Genomic DNA, 25,997 nt, shown 5'->3' with positions numbered 1-25,997 from the left:
CCATATTTGTGTCAATGTAAACGGATCCGTCCCCATTGACTTACATTGTAAGTCAGGACGGATCCGTTTTGGCTCCGCATCGCCAGGTGGACACTAAAACGCTGCAAGCAGCGTTTTGGTGTCCGCCTCCAGAGCGGAATGGAGGCGGAACGGAGCCAAACTGATGCATTCTGAGCGGATCCTTATCCATTCAGAATGCATTGGGGCTAAACTGATCCGTTTGGGGCCGCTTGTGAGAGCCTTGAAACGGATCTCACAGGCGGACCCAGAAACGGCAGTGTGAAAGTAGCCTTACAATGTCATGAGATCACTTTATCGAGGCTCTATACAGGTGAAACTCTAAAAATTTGAATATCGTGCAAAGTTCATTTATTTCAGTAATGCAACTTAGTTTCACCTTTTAACATATGAGAGACTCATTACATGGAAAGCGAGATATTTCAAGCCTTTATTTGCTATAATTTGGATGATTATGGCTTACAGCTTATAATACCCCAAAGTCACAATCTCAGGTACCCTTTGCTCAGGGGGTATGGAATAATTAGCTGACTAGAGTGTGACACTTTGAGCCTAGAATATTGAACCTTTTCACAATATTTTAATTTTAAGCTGCATTTCTGAAATAAATGAATTTTTGTACGATATTCAAATTTTTCAGGTTTCACCTGTATACTGTATAGATTATATTCCACTAAGAACCTTTTCAACTCACGGTAGGGAAGAGCCGTGCAATTTATCTCTTCTTCCTTGATAAACCACCATAAAAAAATGAAGTATTGTATAGCGTCTAACACCGCCTGGAGGAAAGGTAGAAAGAATATAGGAACACGTATGAAAGATGAATGTTCTTAATTTTCTTTTATATGTATACTGGTAAAGTGTAATTGCAGGTCCTCCTCACGCTACACCTTATCACGCATAGGAACATACATCATTTTTTTATTTAATCACAGGCCATTGTATTTTTCCAGCCCTCTCTCTGGATTCTTATTATTGCTTTCTTTGGTTATTTATTCTGAGTAATTGTATAAATGTTATTTGCAGCATTTTTCCACCGCTGGCAATTAATTCACTGAAATAAAACAAAAATTTGAGACATTATTCTTTCTTTTCTAGAATAAGGGAAGACGGCCGGATGCATTCATTTGAGTCCTATAACAAAAGCGTATAGCTATGTCGTGTGATTTTAGACGATCCTGTCTGTTTGTAAGGGGGTGGTCGGGCTAAACTACCTGCAGTCCTGAACTGGGTCACTTACCAAAGATGTGTCTGAACTGGACTGTATTTGCAGTGCATTGGACTTGCTGTGGGCCATGTTCTGTTTGCTGTTGTGTAGCTCTTTTCTTTGCAGTTGCTGTGCCATACTAGGTATTATGCAATGTATGTGCTTCTACATGCGGGCATCTGGACTGCACTGTGTCTGGTCACGGCTGCAGACGCTGATGCGCAGCGCCATACAGGCTCCATTCAGGCCAGAGTTTTATTGTGGGACTGCTTTCCTCATCCTAAAGGGGTCATCCCTTAATTTACGTAAAAAATGAAAATCAGACATTCTATAGGACAGTGGTGGCGAACCTATGGCACAGGTTGCAGAGGTGGCACTCAGAGCCCTCTCTGTGGGCACCCTGAAAAAAAGTCCATGGTGTACCAACACGCCTTAGCCTTTTCCTGCCATTCATCAGCGCAGAGCGCACTATAAACGGCACAGGCAGCACATTGAATGTAGGCGGCTATTATAGCTAAATGATCGAGTACATGGAAGATATACTATATTGGACTGTAGTATTCAGGATAAATTGCCATGTTGGCTGGGTTGCAATTTGGGCACTCAGTCTGTAAAAGGTTCACCATCACTGCTATCGGACATCTAACAACAGGGCCGCTGCCACCCATAAGCAAAGTAGGCCACCGCGTAGAGCGCACTCTTGCTGGGGGCGCCCACGGTGGCCTACTTTGCTTATGGGTGGCTCCGGCTCTGCCTGCCACTCACCCCCTGCAACCTGAGGCATCCCCGTCTCTATGGGGTACGGACTGCTGGCTGCGCTGCGGAAGTATCTCCGACTCCTTACACAGAGAGAGTGGGCTGCGGGTAGATAGGCATGTATAGTGCGACACGAGAAGAAACAGTGACCTCTAGTGGACAAAGCCCCTACTGCGCCTAGGAGACAACTTCCCTGGGCGGGTCAAAGGGCGTGGTCAATGGGCAGAATCAAGGGGGCGGCAAAATTAGCTTTTGCCTAGGGTGGCAAAAATCCTTGCACCAGCCCAGTCTAACAAAGCTAAAATCCCTTTAAGGTGAATTGTCTGTACACGCTGCACTGTACAGAGGAGCTATAGCTTCAAACCAGTGTGGTCTGTGAGAGTGAAGTTTGGTCCTCCCAGCAAATCACACTGGAGCTGTTGATCCTGACATCCTGTTGGGTTGTGTTTCACCGCCATGGCGTCTTGAGCAGCACTGGGCTGCGACCTTGCTTGGGACTGCTGCTTCTGAAGAGAACCTTTAACCAAAGCCATCCCTGGAAGCATTGCAAGCAGTAATGGACCACTTGCATCAGTACCATTGGCCTTGGAAAATACTCCTCTTGTGACCAGAAATTCAGAGAGCCCCACTTACCTAAGGTACCCCGGCAATTTCAGTTAAAACTTTTTTTCAAGATTTTTTTTCCTGATGACCTATGTTCAGGATAGGTCATCAGTATTTGATGGGTGGGAGTCTGACACCCAGGACCCCCGTCGATCAGCTGTTTTGAGAAGACACCAGTGCTCCTGTGAGGACCGCTGCCTTCTTGTAGCTTACCAAACACAGCGCCGTACATTGAGTAGCGGCTGTGCTTGCTAACGCACTCTGCCCCATTCACTTCTATGGGACAGAGCTGCTCTTGGGCCAAATGACGCATGAACGTGTCGTCACTGGCCAAAGAAAAGCTGAGAGAAGGCAAAGGGTGTCAGACCCAACGATCAGATTCTGAAGACTTATATCTTGAGGATAGGTCATTAGTGAAACAAAATCTCTGAAAACCCCTTTAATGTTGCTCTAGGAGCCTGTTTACCACAACCAGTTTGCTACATGGCCTCAAAGAGACTTCAGCCAGTGTGCTGTGTGGCCTATAAGAAAGACTATTCTGTTGGTGGTCCATAAAAAGTAGTATGACAAGATGAACCAGCAAGTGGATTGTTTTTTTTAAATTTTATTTCCCACAAGTCACAAAAGATGCTGAAAGTGGTCCCCGTTCACATCTATGCATCTTTGGGCATGCGACTTTCATGATACACCAACTTGCTGAGACAGTCTTGATTTTTGGGGGCTACTTGCAGTCTGCCGCTGAATTTCATGCAGAACTTCAGCCGTCCTAATCGATGGAGGCCTCGGTTTCTTCATGTTTATCAGTTTGATGCCATTTCCGAACCAGACTCTGAATACAACGTTCAGCTGGTGGTTTTATTCCTGGGTACTTGTCGGCAAAGGTCTCTTGCGTTTTCTTTAATCGATCTGCTTCGCACATAGCCTCACTAGTCACTGTTCCAGGGAGAACACAATATGCCACTTTTATCAAATTGAATAATAAATCAGTCTAGGTTGCCCATAGCAACCAATCAGAGCTCAGATTTCAGTTCCTACAGGGCTCTTAAAAAATGAAAGCTGAGCTCTGATTGGTTTCTTTAGACAAGACAGATTTACTATTAGGCAGTTTGATTTTGGAGGTGGGGCTACTTTTTCGTGGACCACCCTGTAGTAACCGCCACGTTCTTTTACTTTAAAGCCTATTTTCCGGGTGTTTAGTATCTATGGTGTAGCTTGTGTGTCCGATCTACTAGTCTCAGTTACTACAGGGAGTGCAGAATTATTAGGCAAGTTGTATTTTTGAGGATTAATTTTATTATTGAACAACAACCATGTTCTCAATGAACCCAAAAAACTCATTAATATCAAAGCTGAATATTTTTGGAAGTAGTTTTTAGTTTGTTTTTAGTTTTAGCTATTTTAGGGGGATATCTGTGTGTGCAGGTGACTATTACTGTGCATAATTATTAGGCAACTTAACAAAAAACAAATATATACCCATTTCAATTATTTATTTTTACCAGTGAAACCAATATAACATCTCAACATTCACAAATATACATTTCTGACATTCAAAAACAAAACAAAAACAAATCAGTGACCAATATAGCCACCTTTCTTTGCAAGGACACTCAAAAGCCTGCCATCCATGGATTCTGTCAGTGTTTTGATGTGTTCACCATCAACATTGCGTGCAGCAGCAACCACAGCCTCCCAGACACTGTTCAGAGAGGTGTACTGTTTTCCCTCCTTGTAAATCTCACATTTGATGATGGACCACAGGTTCTCAATGGGGTTCAGATCAGGTGAACAAGGAGGCCATGTCATTAGATTTTCTTCTTTTATACCCTTACTTGCCAGCCACGCTGTGGAGTACTTGGACGCGTGTGATGGAGCATTGTCCTGCATGAAAATCATGTTTTTCTTGAAGGATGCAGACTTCTTCCTGTACCACTGCTTGAAGAAGGTGTCTTCCAGAAACTGGCAGTAGGACTGGGAGTTGAGCTTGACTCCATCCTCAACCCGAAAAGGCCCCACAAGCTCATCTTTGATGATACCAGCCCAAACCAGTACTCCACCTCCACCTTGCTGGCGTCTGAGTCGGACTGGAGCTCTCTGCCCTTTACCAACCCAGCCACAGGCCCATCCATCTGGCCCATCAAGACTCAGTCTCATTTCATCAGTCCATAAAACCTTAGAAAAATCAGTCTTGAGATATTTCTTGGCCCAGTCTTGACGTTTCAGCTTGTGTGTCTTGTTCAGTGGTGGTCGTCTTTCAGCCTTTCTTACCTTGGCCATGTCTCTGAGTATTGCACACCTTGTGCTTTTGGGCACTCCAGTGATGTTGCAGCTCTGAAATATGGCCAAACTGGTGGCAAGTGGCATCTTGGCAGCTGCACGCTTGACTTTTCTCAGTTCATGGGCAGTTATTTTGCGCCTTGGTTTTTCCACACGCTTCTTGCGACCCTGTTGACTATTTTGAATGAAACGCTTGATTGTTCGATGATCACGCTTCAGAAGCTTTGCAATTTTAAGAGTGCTGCATCCCTCTGCAAGATATCTCACTATTTTTGACTTTTCTGAGCCTGTCAAGTCCTTCTTTTGACCCATTTTGCCAAAGGAAAGGAAGTTGCCTAATAATTATGCACACCTGATATAGGGTGTTGATGTCATTAGACCGAACCCCTTCTCATTACAGAGATGCACATCACCTAATATGCTTAATTGGTAGTAGGCTTTCGAGCCTATACAGCTTGGAGTAAGACAACATGCATAAAGAGGATGATGTGGTCAAAATACTCATTTGCCTAATAATTCTGCACGCAGTGTATTTTTAAATCATGATGCTGTTCCTGTTATATGCAGACACTTTTTGCTTTCTTTCTTCCGTTTCGGAAATTGAACTGCTTTGAGGATATTGAAATTAGTAGCATGTCAATTGCTTGTGCAATTTTTTATTTTTGTGTGTGCGGATTTCATCCTTTTCAATGCAAGGGTGAGATCTGTGGAAAATCTGCATCAAATCCACACCAAAAAGCGCAAGATCTGGTGCCGAAACGCACAGATATCCGCACACAAAAAACCCCCAAACAGCACAGATTTTCTGGTGTGCAGCTACCATGAAAGGGTTAATACTGGATGCAGCATTCTCACACCTCCAGGAACGGTTTACATTTTTTGCGTGCGTTATAATTTGCCGAGCTTTTTGCCAGGCACATAAGCTAATTAACATGCTGAGCCTGGCGCCTGCATAAATTATCAGGGAACAGATATAATTCAAGAAATACTTTAAAATTAGCTTTCTCCTAAACCACTTATGGCCAATACAGCAGATTGTCCAAATTGTCGAAAGTTGTTTGAAGACACGAAAGTGAAATTTTAATTGATTCCTTGTCCTGGACCGAAGAATTATCACCCATTAATGAAACCGTTGCGACAGCGTGACAGTCCAGATGAGATTTTTAAGCTTCAGCATAAAAGCTGTAAAGCAAATTATAATATATATGTCTTTTTTTTTTTTACCTTCCTTTTATTAAAATTTTGGGCTCAATTCAACAACATTGCAAAAAGAATGTTCTGTAGAGAGAAGAAATTCAATATTTCAGATGCTTAACCTGATGACCTGATCATTCTATTTGAATAGCTATATCACACGTGACAGGGATTGTGTGCAGGAAAAAAACCTCCCACAAAGTATAAAAGTGCTTATGTATGAGAGCTATATCAGAGCCTTAAAAAGTTTCTCTTTTTTCATTTTACCCACATTTGAAAGCCTCTGGTCTTCAGAACATGTGAGCAGCTCTTTGACCAGCTCTCTCTGCCCTTCCTCCAGCAGGAAGTCCCAGCATGATACAGTCGGAGGTTGAATGACAGTACATTAGCACTTGTTAATTTATAAGTGAGAAAACTCCCATTTTGTCAGCTTTCACTGCCCATACTAAGGGTTTAATGCACACGACTGTAGGTATTTTGCAGTCTGCAAAACTCGGATCCGCAAAAAATACGGTTGACCTCCGTGTGCACTCCGTATTTTGCGGAACGGAACAGCTTGCCTCTAATAGAACAGTACTATTCTTGTCCTTATTGCGGACAATAATAGGAAATGTTCTATTTTTTGGTGGAATAGACATACGGGAACAGAATGCACACAAAGTAACTTCCGTATTTTTTGCGGACCCATTGAAATGAATAGTTCCGCATACGATTCACACAAAAAAATGGAACGGACATGGAAAGAAAATACGTTCGTGTGCATGAGCCCTAAACAAGATGTGACAATTAAATGGGGCTGAGCTGTAATACCAGACCCATCCCATGGTCATCAGAGGCGCTGTTGTTCTACACAAATATTTACTCACATCCTAACAATCTCCCTATGTACAATTTCTCATTCAGTCGAGTACAATAAAAAGATCTTATTTTTGAAGACATCCATTTGTTTGGTTTGGGATTTTGCAGCTTTTCTTCTGCAATTTTGTGACTATATCCTGCTTCTCACAGAAAACCGCAACAAATTATCCTCCTCTCCTTAATGTAAGATCTCAAATTGAAATTGCCACAATTAAGTTCCAAATCTCACGTCCTGTAATGATTTTGTTGCAGTGAACAGACATATGATGTTGATTGAGAAGAGCCACGTTCAGTACAGTGTGAGGACACACAGCGCTCTGAAAGAAGTTTCTCATCTGCTCCCTCCCAACATTCTTGTTTCTGGATCGGAGAGAATTCCTGGCCTCATACAAGGGAGAGATGAGACAGGTGAGCAGCTTTCCATCTGAAAATTGGAACTGTGGAGGAGATTTATCACAGCTGGTGTAAAGAAAAGCTGGCTTAGTTGCCCATAGCAACCAAACAGATTGCATCTTTCCTTTTTCACAGTTCCTTTTGAAAATGAAAGGTGGAGAATGATTGGTTGCTATGGGCAACTAAGCCAATGTTCCTTTATAAACTCTCTGATAAATGTCCCCCAATGTGATTAGTTGTTACAATTTAGATTCTCATTTCCTATGAATTGTCACTTTTCAAGGACATTCAGCTATTACTTGTATAACACAGTCATCGTGGACAAGAATATGGCTACCATAATACTCCCCCTATGTACAGTACAAGGATGTAATTACTATAAAACTGTCTCCTATGTACAAGAATATAACTACTATAATACTGCCCCCTATGTACAAGAATATAACTACTATAATACTGCCTCCTATTTACAAGAATATGACTGGTATAATAGTTCCCCCACGTACAAGACTATAACTACTATAATACTGCCTCCTATGTACAAGAATATTACTGCTATAATACTACATCCTATGTACAAGACTGACTGCTATTATAGTTCCCCCATGTACAAGAATATAACTACTGTAGCTGCTGACCTGAGCAGACGCATGTAGGAGAAGCTCCTCTACATGCATTCCAGCATCCTGGTTTATATTGCACCATAACTCATCAAATTATGGGGAAAGTTGGCAGATACCTCCCTAAAGATAAGACCGACTCTCCGAAGCCGGACAGAGGTTCATCAGATATGGAGAAATACCTGCAAAAGAAGACCTCCGGTGCTGTGTGGGAGGCAGCTAAGATGGCGCCACATGAACCAGACGACTGGTCACAGGAAGCTGAAAGTGCCACCAGAGATCTAGAGGAAGGGCTGCAACCGGCAGGCATAGCCCCTATATCACAGAAATTTCTCCAACAGGCTCTCTCAGCAGCTATTGCCCCAGTACTAAGTGAGCTCCAGGAGATAAAAGTAGATATTAAGCAAATAGGGCACCGAGTGGAGACGCTGGAGGGGAATCAAGCAGCCATAATTTCCTTTGCACGCACGCTAGGAGATAATACAGCAGCTTGCATGGATTCCCTGGATAATGCCTTCTCACTCATCGAGGACCAGGAGAACCGCAGCAGGCGGAAAAATATTCGGCTGCGCGGTCTCCCAGAGCAGTTCCAGCACGAGGATTTACCTGAAACAGCGGCGGCCATCTTTGCCAGTCTCCTGGGAGCAGAGAGCACGGAAGGAATTGAAATAGAGCGCATCCATCGGTCACTCAGACCAAAGCCAAAAGAGGGTGAAAACCCTAGGGATGTCATCTGTGGCCTGCTGAAATACACAGATACAGCAGCCATACTGAGAGCGGCCAGAGAAAAGAAAAACCTCACTCATGAGGGCGCTACGATCCTGCTGTTTCAGGACTTGGCGCCAACGACGCTAAACAAAAGGAGAGCCCTCCGACCCCTGACGGACCATCTGAGGCACATCAAGATCCCATATAAATGGTTATTTCCTTTTGGTCTTACGTTTGCGGTCGGAGGCAGAAGATGCACCATCCGGGTTCCAGGAGACCTAGCAGCAGCTTGGGAGCTACTCCAGACCGATCCGTTAGACATTCCGTCCTGGCTGCCATCGTCTGAGGTCGGAGTCCCATTGCCGGACCTGCCAGGAGTACAGAGATGGTCCAAAGCAATGCCAAGAAGGAAGATTGGCCCTAGATCCAGGGACACATGAATATTGTGACTTAAGTGCTTGCCTTAAATTCACATTTGTTTATGCCGTGAGTAATATATTGAGCTGAGGCGAATATATATATCTGTTTTATCAGTCCTGCAAGTATTACTATGTTCTGTATATTTGCTGACAGGATGAGGTTGTGTGTGTTAACCTGATATATATGCTCCGGTCACGCTCCTGTCTCGCTCCGGTTATACATGTCCCCATATATGTGGTCAAAATGTATACAAGCTTGTATAATGAGTTATGTCATCCAGATTCTTAATTGTACTGCACCAGGTTAGCTGGATCTGCTGGTTACCTATGTTCTGTACAAGATCTGTAGGTCCCCCCCATATATCTTACATCAGGGGTAAACTAGCGCAGTCCTGGTGTCAGCGCATTAGCTGGGTGGACGGCATACTGACTGTATGCTCCTTGTTAGGAGTTGTCAGATGTACCCACTCCAAGTTCTGTTCTGTGGCCATGTTCCTAAGTTCTGTAAGGAATAATGGCCGGGTTCAGTTATACTCAGTTATGTACAGTTTCCAATCTCTTGTGCACAATATATTGGGCTGCTGTAGGAGGGTTATGCACACATAAAAGATGTCGCTGATTAAATGTACATCCTTTAACGTAAGGGGGTTCAATACTCCGCAAAAAAGATCACAAGTCATTCGTTTGCTGCGGAAGTACCACACAGACATATGCTTTTTTCAAGAGCTGCACTTCAGAACCACGAATGTCCCCACACTGCAGAAGGGATACTTTAATAATTGGTTCCTGAGCACTTTTGACAAAGCCAAAAGAGGGGTTGGTATTGCCATAGCAAAACGTATACCTTTTAAGATGACAGCCACCCAGACAGATGCTGAAGGTAGATTCATCTTGGTGAAAGGGCTAATAGGCACCCAACCTGTAACCTTAGCGAGTTTATATAGTCCCAACAGAGGTCAGAAAGAATGGATCTCTAAGACAATGCAGGTACTTAAGGCTTTTGCTGAGGGGATCTGTATTGTAGGTGGAGACCTTAATGTGGCTCTGAATCCCAGTATTGATACCTCGGATGGATCCACTCAGCAAACACAGAGGACCCTGGGCTGCATTAATGCACACATTGCTGATGCTAACTTAACTGATGCCTGGCGTTTGACGCATCCCACAGACAGGGATTACACCTTTTACTCTGCTGCACATAATGTCTACAAAAGACTAGATTATCTTCTGATATCAAACTCCTGCATAGACATGGTGGAACAGACGGTGATCGACCCTATCACTATTTCTGATCATGCCCCTGTGTCGATGGTTATACATATTGCCAGTCTACCCTCCCAGTGCAGGCAGTGGAGACTGAATGAAACCTTACTGGATAGAAGAGAGGCAGTAGAGGCCTTATCAAAGAAGCTGTCATGGTATTTTGCAGAAAACCTAACTCCAGAGGTTTCCCAGACTATAGTGTGGGAGGCGCATAAATCTGTCATGAGAGGAGAATTTATAGCCCTGGGATGTAAAATTAAAAGGGAGAGACAGCAAACACTTCATTCCTTACTCAAGCAGATTTCAGATCTTGAAGCCACTCATAAGAGGTCTAAAGCTCTGAAAATACAGCAAGAACTCCTCCTCCTGAGAACGAAACTGAAGGACCATCTAAACATTTGCCACGCCAAAGCGTATCAATATGCGCAGTTTCGGTTTTTTTCTCATGGGGATAGAGGTTCGAAGCTGATGTCATCGCTTATAAAACAACGGAAAGATTCTATGTTTATCCCCAGTATAAAAGCTTCGGATGGTAAATTACTACATAGAACTGTAGACATAGCAAAGGAATTTAAAAATTTCTATCAGGAGCTCTATGGGTTAGATAAAAGCTCTATTAGCACAGACCCAATAGCAAGTTCTATGATGGAGGATTTTCTGTCTAACTTAAATTTGCCTCAACTTAGTAGTGAAGAGGGGTCCTCACTGATTGCTCCGGTAACAGAGGATGAGGTAGGGAAAGTGCTGAGGTCAATGCCCTTGGGGAAATGTCCAGGACCGGACGGAATTCCGGTAGGATATTACAAGAAATTTGCAGATATTCTATGTCCTCATCTCACGAATTGGTGCAACTCTCTCCTTACAGGTGGGCATCTTCCTGCTCAATCTTTAGAAGCTAATGTGACCATACTGCCTAAACCTGGGAAAGACCACACGCTCTGCGGGAGTTACAGGCCCATATCTCTTCTGAACGTCGACGTAAAGGTTTGGGCCAAAATCTTGGCTACCAGACTTAGTTCCTTCCTTCCCAAACTGATCCACCCTGACCAAGCTGGTTTTGTACCAGGAAGGGAGGGGAACCATAACTCCTGCAGAGTCGTCACGGCAATCCAGTGGGCTAAGAAGCATAGTACTCCACTAATCCTTTTAAGTGTGGATGCGGAGAAGGCCTTCGACCGGGTTAAATGGAGCTTCATGGAGAGAACATTGCAGAGGTTTGGTATCCCTGATCAATTTCAGAAAGCCATTATGACTCTCTACACCAATCCGAGTGCTAAAATCAGAGTAAACGGCACCCTTTCACCTTCCTTTCCCATCTATAATGGCACCCGGCAAGGTTGTCCATTATCTCCTGCGCTATATATTTTAGTGATGGAGACCCTTCTCCAAGCCATTAGAGACCACCCTGGTATAAGAGGGGTTAGGGCCAAGAAAGACACAATTGAATATATTAACGTCGCCTATGCAGACGACCTCTTGGTGATGGTGTCCAACCCGGTCGAGGCCTTCCCGCATCTCCTCTCCTTATTTGAACTGTTCGGTACAGTCTCTAATTACAAGGTAAATTACACTAAGTCGGAGGTTATGAATATTACAGCCCCATCAAAAAGTGTATCTTCCCTCAAAGCTACAACACCCTTTATTTGGCAGACTTCTCACATCACTTACCTGGGAATTAATATCCCGTCTAAACTGGAGAACATTTTCCAGCTGAATTATACCCCCCTTGTGTCCGATACACAAAGATTATTAGGATCTCTCCGCATCCCCTACACCTCCTGGATGGGGAGAAAGAATCTGCTGAAGGCCTTTGTGTTACCTAAGATATTATATGTCATGCAGATGCTGCCTGTCTTCCTTCCCTCCTCCTTTTTCACGCAGATCCGGAGATTATTTTCTACATATCTGTGGGGGGGGAGGGGAGCTAGGATAGCTTATAGTAGACTGATTCTGAGGAAGACTCAGGGTGGGTTTGCACTGCCGGATGTTCAGTTATACTATAGGGCAATCCACCTTAGACGCTGGATGCAGTTACATGCTTCTAACTGCTCAACGTTGGGTGGTGCCTTGGAGTTACTCCAACTCTCTCAACCACAAAGAGCAGCATTGTGGGGTCTGACTACCACATCTCTGCATAACCATACACTACTTAAAGGCACAAGTATGGTGATTAAGCAACTTAACAAAGATCGCGGCTTGTTGGGTGCCCCCTCACTAGTCATGCCAGCAGAATTGGCCCCCTTTGCAGCAAGACCTACATTAACAAGCACTTCCCCAGCGTGGAGTTCCCTGAGGGAGTTCACTATCAAAGAGTTTTTGGATGCTGCTCTAGGCAGTTTACCAGCGGACCATCCCTTTCACCTAGCCATGCAGTCCTCTAACTTTCTGAGCTTGGCTGACTTTAAGGCAGTTAGTAAGACTCTAATAGATAAACAGATCCATAAACAGGATCAAACATGGTTCGAGAAAATCCTGTCCTCCAGCTCGCCACACAGTAGATTGATCTCCCTATTCTATTTAGGCCTAAACGTTCCCAGAGCTAATGACACTCCTCTGTTTCTGAAAACCTGGGAGTCAGAATTAAATAGGTCCTTCACTGAGACGGAGGTTCTTAGACTATATGCACATTCACACGGCTTCTCCAGGTGCGTCAAGGTACAAGAGCACTCTTTTAAAGTACTCACCCAATGGTATATGACACCGAAACAGTTGTTCCTCAGGGGTTTGAGTCCCAGTGATCAATGCTGGAGATGTAAAGATGGTGTGGGTACACTTTCACATATCTTTTGGTCCTGTCCGCTGATACAGCCGTTTTGGGCGACGGTATCTAAGGCCATTAACTCTATTACACACAAGAGGATAACTTTGTCTCCTGAGTTGGTCCTTCTATGGTTACCCACCAAAGATCTTTCCCCTTCTAAGAATAGCTTAGCCACTCAACTGATTCAAGCGGCAAGGTTGATCATTCCACAAAGGTGGCTGAGTGTAGATCCCCCCACTTTAACCCATTGGATGAATAAAGTAGATCATATACAGCGCCTGGAGGAACTAGCCAGCTGGGAGAATAGATCTCATGAGAAGCATGCTAAAATGTGGAACCCTTGGTTACGTTATCGCTTGTCACAAACATCAGTTACTCAATAAAGGTCATCTGACCCTTACGATCTGAACTACTTCACTTTACCTCCAACACCAGATTGCCTTATACTTTTACAAGATGTGCTTAGAGATTCACGTTATGGTTATGAATGTTTTTTGTGAGGCCGTTGCCTTGCTGTTCACCAATTAGATAAATTGTCCCTGTAAACCAGGTGACCGACACAAGTACACACTAATGTATGTCCAAGGCGTGTCCCCAAAAGGATCAACTAGGGCCTATCATATGGATGTTATGCTGTATTATCTTTGCCTCATGCTATATCTCTGGTCTGTTTAATTGCATTATTAATACTGCTTAGACATGTCTGGGGGATGTGCCTATCCACCCTGGTGCTGCAATGGTACATTCTTTTTGCCTTATCACTATGATGCAAGGTCACTGGTGTAACAACTTTTTGCTACTTTCCAATAAAAAGAAAATTGTCAAGAATATAACTACTGTAATACTGCTCCTTATGTACAAGAATATAACTACTATAATACTACCTCCTATGTACAAGAATATAACTGTTGTAGCACTTCCCCTATGTACAAGAGTGTAACAACAATAATACTGCCACTATGTACAAGAATATAACTACTATAATGCTGCCTCCTATGTACAAGAATATAACTACTATAATGCTGCCTCCTATGCACAAGGATATAACTGCTATAATACTGCCTCCTATGTATAAGATTATAACTATTTAATAATGCTGCTCCCTATGTACAAAAATATAACTACTATAACATTGCTCCTATGTACAAGAATATAACTACTATAATACTGCTCCCTATGTACAAGAATATAACTACTATAATACTGCTTCCTATGTGCAATAATATAACTACTGTAATACTGTCCCCCATGTACAATAATATAACTTCTATAACACAGCCTTTATGTACAAAAGTGTACATACTGCCCCTCTATTTATAAATAGACAAGAATAAAGTAATAGTAATGCTGTCCTTTTTTAAACAGGAGTATGAGTACTACAATATTACTATAGTATGCCTGTTGCATCTAGCAGAATACTAAGCGTTGCGGTTGAAGTTTCAACTACAATCAGCAAAGTTTTACATATTCATTTGTAATTTTCCAGTAATTCTGCACATAATAAGTCTACTGTTCTGACACCCGGAGTCCTTTGAGGAGTAGCCATCCATGTAAGCACTTGAATACAGGAATTGAAGAAAAACGAAGCTTTTCTACAATTTCTATTGTAAAACAAGTGATAAGGGAATATAAATGAGCAGTCTGGACACACGCACAGCTTCTTCGACATTTCCTATTTCAGAGGGGAGCAGCGGCCTCATCCCCTCCGAGAACCGCAAGCAGCGCCAACACCAACATATATCCACAGTGAAACCTCTGAAGACAGATTCACAATAGAAGCTCATTTATTTCTTCCTACAGAAGAGTTTATTACAGGAAGGCAACAAACAAGGAGAACACAATTAACATGCATGTTTGTGTATTGTGCCATATATAATTTGTTGGTGGGGTGACGTTCCTTCAGCTGTTTACATAAATTGGATAGAATACACAGCTTAAATTAATGTGATAAGAAATGCAAATGCTTGGATGAAAGGTTCCTTGGCTTTAGGCCCAAGCCATAATTTGGTGTATTATTGTCCCGCTCTTATTATGTTCATGGTCATTGTACTGTGAGAACACAAGCCGTTCCGCACAGACCTCACTAAACCCTTACAAATTCTTGTGAAAACGATGGAATAAAAGGTGGTTTAATATCCAGCCGTGTGGAAAAGAGGAAATTCACGTGTGGAGAATAGAAAAAATTGGATGTAGAAATCGGTGATACCGATGCTTTTATCTGTTTAGCCTGTTATACATGACAAATGGAATCTCATTGGCGACTATATATTATCTATTATTCATACAGGGTGGTGCACTGTTGGCTTACAACACTGGGAACCTGAGTGTGAATCCAACCAGGCCCAGCTCTGCAAAAACATAACACAAAGTTAATCAGCACATCCTATAGAAGAAGTCCTCAGGTGCACAAACGATATACTTCAGTAATTAAAAACAAATCCACATGATGTACCTAGCAAATATATTTTGATCAAAATGATTTGTCCTTCTACCACGGCAAGGTGACCTCTTTCAGATAGGACCTTACTCTATAATAACTCCTGTCCTTGTGCAAACAGGCCTAAAATGAACTCAGCGACAGGAGGCTTCACGTACTGTATATACTGCACTAATTGAAAACAGCCTGTGGGAAAGATGAGACCAAGCCACAGCCACACCTCAAAATGCATACTGCAAACACAAAACACAAAGTTAGTCAGTGCATCGAGTAACATCAAGTGAATGCACTGGTGCACGTCACCGTGGCTGAAAATAACACAATGCAACAGCACTCTGCAAACAATGTATATATGAACTAGTGCTATATTCACTATATAAATGAGGCACTTGGCAAATATATTTGGATCAAACTGATTTCTGCCCAACTACCACAGCAAGGTGACTTCTTTTAGATGGGGCCCTACTCTATAATGACTCCTTTCTTTTTGCCAACTGGCCACAAATAAATTTAGGGAGGGCAGACTCCAAGTGTGTGTGTGTGTGTGTGTATATATATATATATATATATATATATATATATATATATATACCGTATATATAATTTTCTCTTTTTTTTTTTCCTTTTTACAACTAAATAGACTTTATTCTGAATTTTCAAGGTGACGCCTTAAGGAAGCCTCACTTGCAGAAGACAATAACATGGTACCTGGATAGACTGTATTTGTTGCTTTATCCCTCTTTGGAGAAGTTTGAAGAAGAACTATTGGCTCTGATCAATAATGATCGTTTCCTGAAGGTAATGGCGATGATATGCTCTACCCAATAAAGGGGTAGTTCAAGTGATTCTTATAAGAGCCGCATTTGACTGTTTTTGTTTGATCCTTTAAGGGTATAAAAATAGATGTAAAACCAGAAATACCAAAAACATGAGCCCTGATTTCTAATAGACTGGTGGCTTACGATGATCTGTAATAACCCTGCACGCTGCTGGAGGCTGCACCGAATTTATAATAAAGCGTACAGAAAATTGACGTAAAAGAAGATAAATGTGCCCTGCCTCCTCGCCACATCACCTTTTTGGGAAAGTGGAGAAGGCGGTGGAGAAACACCCCTTGTGCAGAAATGTTTGTGCAAAGGGTGTTCAAAAAGTTGCAAACACTCGCTTTGTGACTTTTTCCCACCAGAAAACCAGCAAAAATATATGATAAACTAGGCTCATGGACTCTAGGAGTTGGTAAGATTACAACCACGTGGTGTCTTCTTACACCATCACTATCAGTCTAAATAGCGGCAGGTATACTTACCTCCTGTATTATACAGGTTCTTTGGTCTTAGGGGTACACAGAAATGCTAATACCTTGCAGTTTTGGACCCTTGTGACCCCATTGTATCTGAGAACCCCTTTATCAAATGGTTGACCAGTGTTTATCTGATTATGCCATACTGCAAAAGTTCATTTGCCAAGGAATCTTTTTGGGTGAGCACAGAAGACCAGATTTCTCCCACTAAGGCTTTCTGACATCTCATGTGGGCAACTTTTTCTGTTTTCTATGTGATTTGTTCACTGGCAGAGATTTTCCTATTCAAGTCCGGTCCTACTATAGAGAAAGCCCACACAGCTTCTTTGGGTTACGTGCGAAGAGAGACTCAGCTCGAGCAGGAATTATCTATGGTCTTTGTGAACCTATATAGAAGTTTCCACAGAGCATGGGTGCACAACGTTTTCGGGCTGGGGGCCACATTGTAAGACTGAACCAACAACAAAAGTAATTTAAAGGGGTATTAACAACTGAAATACTTTAGTTATGACATATTGTACATACAGTGTATACCATTAATGTCTAGTTCCAGTTCCAGGACTCCCATCTAATGGGAGAATACATGAAAAACATGAGCAGCCACAAGACATAGACATTCATGTCTGTTACCAGATAATTGGGGGGCACACAGAATGGTATTACGGGCACCATGTGGCATCCCAGCGCGCAGGTTGTGCACCCCTGCTATAGAGTCAGATTTACAAAACAAAAAAGCTGGAGACATTGAGAGGTACATTCCAATGGCATATTGGTGGTAGGATAGGTTGGTCCTTAGTTCTGGGCACTCCGACCCTGCGATAGGAGGATTGGACTTCATAAATCCGCTCCAGCAGGGAGCACTTTTTTTTTTGAGTTATGGTCTCGGTTTGTCTTTATTCCACTGGTCTGTAAAAGCAGGCCTGCCAAGAACAAACTCCGTTAAAATACGACTTAAATGATCTATGTTGGGTTTTATGTGCTTTCCTTTTCGTTTTGCTGGCGGCAGTTACTATATCATCAATATAAGATAGTGTTTTAGGCTTTTTTTTTTTTATTTATTTCGCAGGCTTAACTTAATCTGATGTGAAAATCAGAGAAGAACATATGTAGACTGACACACTACGTGAGGTGTTTTCAGAATTCTGCTCTGTCTGAAATCCTTCCAAGGCGGTTACTATAGTATCTTAGAAATGAAAATCATTTCAGGAATATCTTTAGACATCACTAATCTCTCCGACAGAGGAGGATTTTCTGTCATTTGCCAACATTTATAGAATTGCAAAAGTGCAACAAAAAATATTGGCACATTTGTTTAAGGATTCATATTATGCTGGCTTTTATTTTTGTATTATTATTACTTATTATTTTTTATTCTTTTTTGATAAATATTTTTCATTCGTAAAAAAATAATAATAAATGCCATTATAGATTCTAAATGTATTAGTTATTTAATGGATGCCTAACCCCCCCAAGCTTCCTTTTCAGGGGCAAGAATACAGCACAAGACACATGCCGCTAAAGGGACAATACCATGAAAAATGTTTTTCTCACATATTAATGGCCTATATGTGAATATTCTATGTATTTTATTTTTTTGTGACCAGAGAGGGAAGCACATTACACTGATAAGAGCAATGCTCTTCTGTGGACATCTTTATGTAGGTCTATCAAGAGAAGAATAGAGCGGTCTACGTGTTATCCCAATTCTACAGTCTACTATTATACTAACAGACAGCAGCAATAAAAAACAATGGCATAGTACTGCTAAAATGAAAAGAAAACAGCCATACATTCTTACATTTTTTTTTATGAATATAGATTTTTTTTAATACCTGGGGTAATATTTAGCTGTACCTCCTCACTTTAAGTATTTGGCAGCGCTATGATAGTCCACATCAGCCTCTTTTGCTGCCTTAACTTGTGTAAAGTGGTCTGTCAGCATTTTAGGAAGATACGGGGGCTGTAAATCTAAACTTCCTATTCTGTCCACCTTACCCCACCCCCCCAACTAAACAATCCATTGACCATTCAGTCTAATAAGAGCGGCATTGCCATTACACCTAGAGGCTCTGCGCTCTCTGCAACGTCTGCGCCCTCTGATTGACAGGGTCGGACAGTGTAAACTTGATCGCCACTGGTCCTGTCAATCAATGTGCAGAGGGCGCAGCAGTTGCTGAAACAGCAGAGCCTCTAGGTGTAATGGCAACGCCCCCGTTGCTCCTAGAAGCTCATTTACATATATTAAAACTTAATTATTCTCAGCATTGCGGGCACATATGAACATAAGACCAACACAGATGCCTTCAGCTGCCAAGTGCACATGTAACAGGTCAGCCAGTGTCATCAGTACAAACCTGCTGACAGATGTCCTTTAAGACATTTTTCTGACCATAAACTCTTATGCAACTGAGACTAGCTATTCTGTAATTATCTGATCGATGGTGGTCCAGCTGCTGGGACCACTACTGATGCTCAGAACAGAACTAATGCTGTTTGTGTCTTCCATTTTACCTTAAAGGGGCTGTCCGGTTTATGAAAAAATAAATAAATAGCACTGTAAATCTGATGGTCAGCGATATATAACTCCGCTAAGCAACTTTTAGGCCAAAAAATATATATTTCCTCATTTCCCTGGTTCTCTTCTGGACCTTTGTTTACTTGCAATAAAAACAATCTCTGCCCCTCCCCCTGCTCTGCCAATGGAGTGAATTCCAATGCTGAGTGACATGTCTGCCTGCTGGGAGACTCTGCAGCATGTTGTACATGTAGAACTACAAGTCCCAGCTGTATAATGACACTGCTAAGGGAGTGAATACAAGAGCTGCCCTGAGTGACATGTCTGCCTGCTGGGAGACTCAGCAGCATGTTGTATGTGTAGAACTACAAGTCCCAGCTGTACAATGACACTGCTAATACACACAGGATCTTCCCCCTACCCGCAATGCTCTGCAGAACTTCTCTTTCAGCTCCTGTGCCCAGCATTTGTCTCCTCACTGCCTGCAGCTACACAGTAAACACTTCAGCCCTGAGTCTGTGCAGCTGAAGGGGTTAAGAATCCTGGGAGAGAGCAATAAGCAGCAGCCGGTGTTCTGCCAGAATGCTATACCTTGGCAGAATGCTATACCCGGAAGTGACGCGGCCGCACTGGAATATGCCCAGCTGTGCCCTCAGAGCTATGTCCAGTATTGTACCCTCACAGAAATATGCCCAGCTGTGCCCCTTCAGAAATATGGCCTGCCAGAATACAATACCTTAGCAGAATGCGTGCAGTGTGTTCCAGCCGGTTTTGCGCATGCGCATTAATTGGGCGCACTTCTCCCACATGCGGTGCTATAATTTTTACTTACCAGTGGATCTGCGCTTGTGCAGCGCCGCACACACCCTCCTCCAGCTGATTCCGGTGCGGCAGCGTCACTTCCGGGTATAGCATTCTGAAAAGGTATAGCATTCTGGCAGAACACCGGCAGTGCAGGGGGGCGTGGCCAGAACAGTGACGTCCTGTGTACAGATCTCTCAGGCTTGTGCACCAACATTATCAGAGCAGGGAGAGAAGCTGACATCACAGGTCATGTGACCCTCAGTGAAATCTGAGTAACCAGCCACTGGAGATAAAGTGAGTGAATTGGAAAACTGTTAGATTTGCCTAGTTAGAAACACAGAAAGAATAAAAAATTAACTCGGACAACTCCTTTAATAAAGTGTAACCTCCACCTCCACCAATCCCCTCGTATCATGATTTGTTTGCATCCCATTGGTTTTAAAGAGCACCTGTCTCCTCTGCTGAAAAAGCTGGTTTAGTTAATGAAATGACAGTTCTGAAGCATCTTTTTTATGAGTATGTGTTGTGCTGTTCCTCTGTTATTCCTCCTAGAAATGTATGAATAAACGGACTACTGGGTGTTACCAGTTGGGGTTGTGTCCCTACACAGTCTGCGACAGGCAGCACTAACTGGGCAGTGTCAGACTGTGTAGGAACTCAACCCCAACTGTTAACACCCAGTAGTCCGTTTATTCATACATTTCTAGGAGGAATAGCTGAGGAACCACACAAAGATGCTTTCTAATGAAGTCCTATTAAGTTAGAATGAAAGTAAGGGAACAAGGAGGAAGTATGATGATTTAAAGTGTCTGAAAATCTCTCTCTGTAGGGTCACTCAATTGATGGGACTGCTGTAGTAATCCAAGAACGGAGGCTGCACTTCGGTGTCCATAATGGCTGGGGGTTTGTGCAGCAGCCACAAGTTGTAGTTGTGGTTCCGGAAGCGAGGATAATAAGAACACCGTCCACACTAAGCCTCAAGAAGAAGCCCATCAGCAACCAAAGGTTTGGATGAAATGAATAAGAAAGTGTATTGTGACTTTAGACGTTACTCTGCTCCACCCATCACAGGTACACAGTTCACATCATGCATTACCCACCAGACCACTATCACCAGGCTGTGTGCATCTGACAACTGACACCCGAGTAGATAAAGTTGTTGTCTCATCTGGATATTTATGGAAAACCTATAGCATAATGTCCACCGTTTGGCTGTTTTTGTCTCTTAGCAGTGAAAGGAGAATTCTCTGTATTCACTGGCCCCTTTCTTAAGATGGGAGCGGGTGCTAAAGATATGACCCCCACCTATCAATATGTCATAATACACACCTGACAGATTTCCTGGTGTGTCATGGATATCAGCCACAAACTGTGACAATGTAGAAGAGTAACTGGAAATACTGGAAGCAGAAAGCTTTTATTTTATTATATTATGCATTCCGTCATGGAATTGCATTATGGTCCGTGGTAACGGAATCCATAACGCAATTCAGTAAATACCACAACACGAACCAAAAACGAATTTCAAAATGTGAAATTCGCTCATCCCTAGTAATGTTCTTACCAGTGACTGTATTTGTGAGTTATAACCTCCCTTCTGATCATCAGCTGTGTCATGTGACCAACACTCTGCCTCTCCAACTGACAGGAAGTTAGTTACTTTTCTATTCATTCCTATGAGACTGACATTGAGGCTCCCTTTAAGAATACATAGAGAAACTGGCTTCCTGTCCACACATAAGATGCTGTGTTATTTGGAAAGTCAGAGTGGTAGTCACATGACACAGCTGAGGATAAGAAGGGAGGTTATAACTCACAAATACAGTCACTGGTAAGAAGATTATCTTCACTAAGGTTTACATCATGTATCTTTCTAACAGGTCAGAGAATAAACATTTTTGTGGGAGTGCTACCTTAACTTACATTTATAATGTTACTGATGAAGGGGGCGACCAGTCCTGTACTCCTAAGATGAACAATGTATATTGTGGCAGTGACAGTCATATGGCGCAATTCATTTCTGTCATTTTGAGGCTAGAACTAGTTCTTTCTTACTTTCATATGTAAGATTACTTTGAGCAGCCACGTTCCAGCAGTTTCATCCCCAAAAATCTATATATCCTCTGTATCTATCCATCTGTCTATCTTTGTCTATCCATCTATCTACACATAATGTAGCTATTTGCTATCTATCTATTTGTACCCTATCTATCTATCTATATCCCTTTGGCCTTTGCTATAAGACTTAGTTTTTGTCTCCGTTAGTGATATTCAACAGCAGAAAAATGTCTGTAAGGCTACTTTCACACTAGCGTTCGGGGCTCCACTTGTGAGTTCCGTTTGAAGGGGCTCACAAGCGGCCCCGAACGGATCCGTCCAGCCCTAATGCATTCTGAGTGGACGCGGATCCGCTCAGAATGCATCAGTCTGGCATCGTTTGTCCTCCGCTCCGCTCAGCAGGCGGACACCTGAACGCAGCTTGCAGCGTTCGGGTGTCCTCCTGGCCGTGCGGAGGCAAACGGATCCGTCCAGACTTATAATGTAAGTCAATGGGGACGGATCCGTTTGAAGTTGACACAATATGGCTCAATTTTCAAACGGATCCGTCCCCCATTGACTTTCAATGTAAAGTCAAAACGGATCCGTTTGCATTATCATGAACAAAAAAAAACGGATCGGTTCTGAACGGATCTAAGCGTTTGCATTATAGGTGCGGATCCGTCTGTGCAGATACCAGACGGACTTGCACCTAACGCAGGTGTGAAAGTAGCCTTAATCACTGCTTCTTAAGTGTCCTAGAAAAGCTATGGTGTCAAGACAGAGACATATAATAACATTTGTTCTTCTGTCAGCTCCTCCACTCAAGCCCTGGCATTAAGGAGTCGCATACGTCTTCCGGAGATGGTCAGTGACCCTGGATTTTCCATAGTCTTTCAGCTGGAATATGTCTTCTGCTTGCCTAATGGAGTCAGCAGCCAGGTACTGTAAGATCCTGTATAAAACCCCATAATTGAATATTGGGGAGGGGGTGGTGCAGTGGCATTGGAGGGCCCCTGTTTATGAGGGACCTTCTAGCATGTCACAGCTAACCTTAGTTGTCAGTAGGGGCTAATCATACAAAAAACATTGACCCTAAGGAGACTAGGATATGCAACTGCACCAAACACTGGGTTCCATTTAAAGGGACATTTTTATCCAATTTGCCCCGCTATTACTAAAACATAACAGTTATTAATATATCTTTAATATTGGAGCATTTGTATTAAAACACAAGCTTCAACACTAAACCAAGTAATTATACTTTAGATAATTATGTCTGAAGATTAGACTTCAGACGCGGAAAAAGTAGGGTGTAAGGAGGTAAATAGAGTATCAATAATTGCTCTGTGATTCTCTCTGGGCTGATCTGTGTGTGGTGGGGCCTGATATCCTGTGATCAACAGTGTCATCTCTCAAGTGTATTATACTTCCAGTAAATTCACCACTATAAAATAGCTGGGCTTGTTACTGGGTAATTTTCTTTATCCATAGATTCTAATTATTCACTATTTAGGGGTATTTTGGTTGTAAGTACTCTAAGCAGCCACTTCAAGGGGATGCTTTCAAGATCAGTTACTCTAGTTATATTCGTTCAGTGCATTATTCACAGTATACTCTGTGTGTGTGTGTGTGTATATAAATATATATAAATATATATAAATTGTGGGGACTCGCTCTAGTAGACAGGATTAGTGGAGGCAGTATAGAGGCAAGAACAAGTTCTTTGGATCAAACAGTTCAGTGTTTTATTCACACTTTAGGCAAGTGACAAAAAAAGCTGTCATATTCAAACCAAAAGTCACCTTGCGGTGTTGGTGGAAATTCACACTATGCGGCAATTCTGCCTCAAAGAGTCCTTGCTGATAGCAGCACCAACCTGTTTTCACGCCACACAGGTAGCAAGCCTTCATCCAGACACAAGGCTCCCAGATCCCAACACAGAGACATGGCTTCTGAGCCCAGCTGCCTGTTTAAGGACAGCCAGGTGCTGCCAAAACCTGGACCAGCATTTAAAACCTGGTCCGGTATTTGACCTCACCTGGCTATAAATCAACCAAGCAGCACATGCTGGGAGGAAAATACCTGTTTTCCCAGACCAAACCTCTCACTGTGTCACTATACATATATATTGCACACACTCTCCAGACTTTATGTAGAAAGGCTGCACTAAAACTTTGACTACCATTGAGACTGGAGTATTCCTTAGAATGGCTTTGGTTGTTTACTGGGTGAATTACTTTATCCCAATGCTCAGTTATATTCACTGGTGGTCATACTCTAGGTGGCCACTTCAAGGGGCTGCTTCCAGGATCAGTTGTCAGAATTAGATTCATTCAGTGCACTTACACTAGTCACAGAGTACAGAATATATGTGTTGTGCACACTCTCTTAACGCCATACGATCACTTGAAAGGGCTCTTTAACCCCTTCCGGTCCAGTGCCATAGCTGATGTTTTAAACAGCAGACTCCAGGAGCTGTTGTCTGCGATCGACAATAATGTCGATCGCAGATATTTGAGCTGTCAGATCAAATGTGACCATGGCATCTGGGAGCTAAAAAAAAATAAGAGTGCACGCTTCTGGGCCTGCAATGGCTCCAGCGATCAGGGGAACCGGATACTGTGCAGCCGCTTCGGTCCTCAGATAATTTCCCACAAAAACCCTAAAAAAATTTTTTTTTAAATATGACCAAATGTGACAATTTCTCATGGTATAAGGGGAGCCAGTTAACGCCGTGGCCAGTGATTGGCTGCAGCAATGTCAAACCGGATGTTGACTTTGAGGGAGACTAGCGGGGCATCGCAGGAGAAGGAGCGGGAAGCCGTGGTAAGTTATCTTTCCTTTACAGGTCCGGATCTGATCTTTAAAGTAGCTCTTTGAAGTGGCCGTCTATCTACGAGTATCTACAACTGATCCTTTAAACAGTGAGTATAACTAAACACTGGGATAAAGCAAATCGCCCAGTAACAACCACAGCCATTCTATAGTGGAATAATATATTTCAGTAAATTCCACTCTCGATCGTAGTCACTCTCTGAATTTATACAACTGGGTTAATAGTTCTAGTGCAGCCCTTCTAGATGGCTATGTAGAACCTGGAGAGTGTGTGCAGCACATGTATACTGTGATTAGTGCACTGTGCTAATATTACTACAGAAACTGATCTTTAAAGCAGCCCCTTAAAGTGGCCGCCTATAGTACTTACAACCAAAATAACCCTAAATAGTGAATAACTGGAATCTAGGGGTAAAGAAAACTACCCAGTAACAAGCCCAGCTATTTCATAGAAGTATAATACACTTGAGAGATGACACTGTTGATCACAGGATATCAGGCCCCACCACACACAGATCAGCCCAGATAGAGACACGGGGCAATTATTGATACTCTTTTTACCTCCTTACACCCATCTTATTCCGCCTTTGAAGTCTAATATTCAGTCATAATTATCTAAATTACTTGGTTTAGTGTTGGAGCTTGTGTTTTTAATAAAAATGCCCCAATATTAAAGATATATTAATAACGGTTAAAGGGGTTGTCTCACTTCAGTAAATGGCATTTATTATGTACAGAAAGTTAATACAAGGCACGTACTAATGTATTCATATTTCCATCGCATTATACACTGCTCGTTTCCGTGGTTAGGACCACCCTGGACTCCAGCAGTGGTGGCCAGCCTATGCACACTCCTGTGGTCCCGGCCACCAGAGAAGCTTGTGCAAGTCCAGTCCTGCAGCATTGCCTAGACTGTATGTAATTGAAGCAAACTCAGCTGTGAACCGTTTTTAGAGGAATTGATTATTCAAGTACACCTCTAGATCCAT

The 25,997-nt window shown here is 42.6% G+C and overlaps 1 protein-coding gene across 3 annotated transcripts in view; it reads left to right on the top strand.

The window, feature by feature from the left end:
- The window catches only part of NPHP4 (nephrocystin 4), a 323,852-nt gene that overhangs the window by 85,522 nt on the left and 212,333 nt on the right, over nt 1-25,997 (top strand). For 2 of the 3 annotated variants that reach the window (XM_040429453.1, XM_040429446.1), the window contains exons 6-9: nt 7,166-7,321; nt 16,155-16,312; nt 20,963-21,138; nt 22,986-23,112. In XM_040429453.1, coding sequence (XP_040285387.1) covers nt 7,166-7,321; nt 16,155-16,312; nt 20,963-21,138; nt 22,986-23,112 — 617 coding nt within the window. The remainder of the gene's footprint in view (nt 1-7,165; nt 7,322-16,154; nt 16,313-20,962; nt 21,139-22,985; nt 23,113-25,997) is intronic. The other variant, XM_040429459.1, reaches the window with a different exon arrangement.

Source organism: Bufo bufo, chromosome 1, assembly GCF_905171765.1.
Source record: "Bufo bufo chromosome 1, aBufBuf1.1, whole genome shotgun sequence".
In the NCBI taxonomy this organism is placed as follows: domain Eukaryota; kingdom Metazoa; phylum Chordata; class Amphibia; order Anura; family Bufonidae; genus Bufo; species Bufo bufo.
Note: the sequence above shows the minus strand (reverse complement) of the source record. Positions and strands in the feature narration are given on the sequence as shown.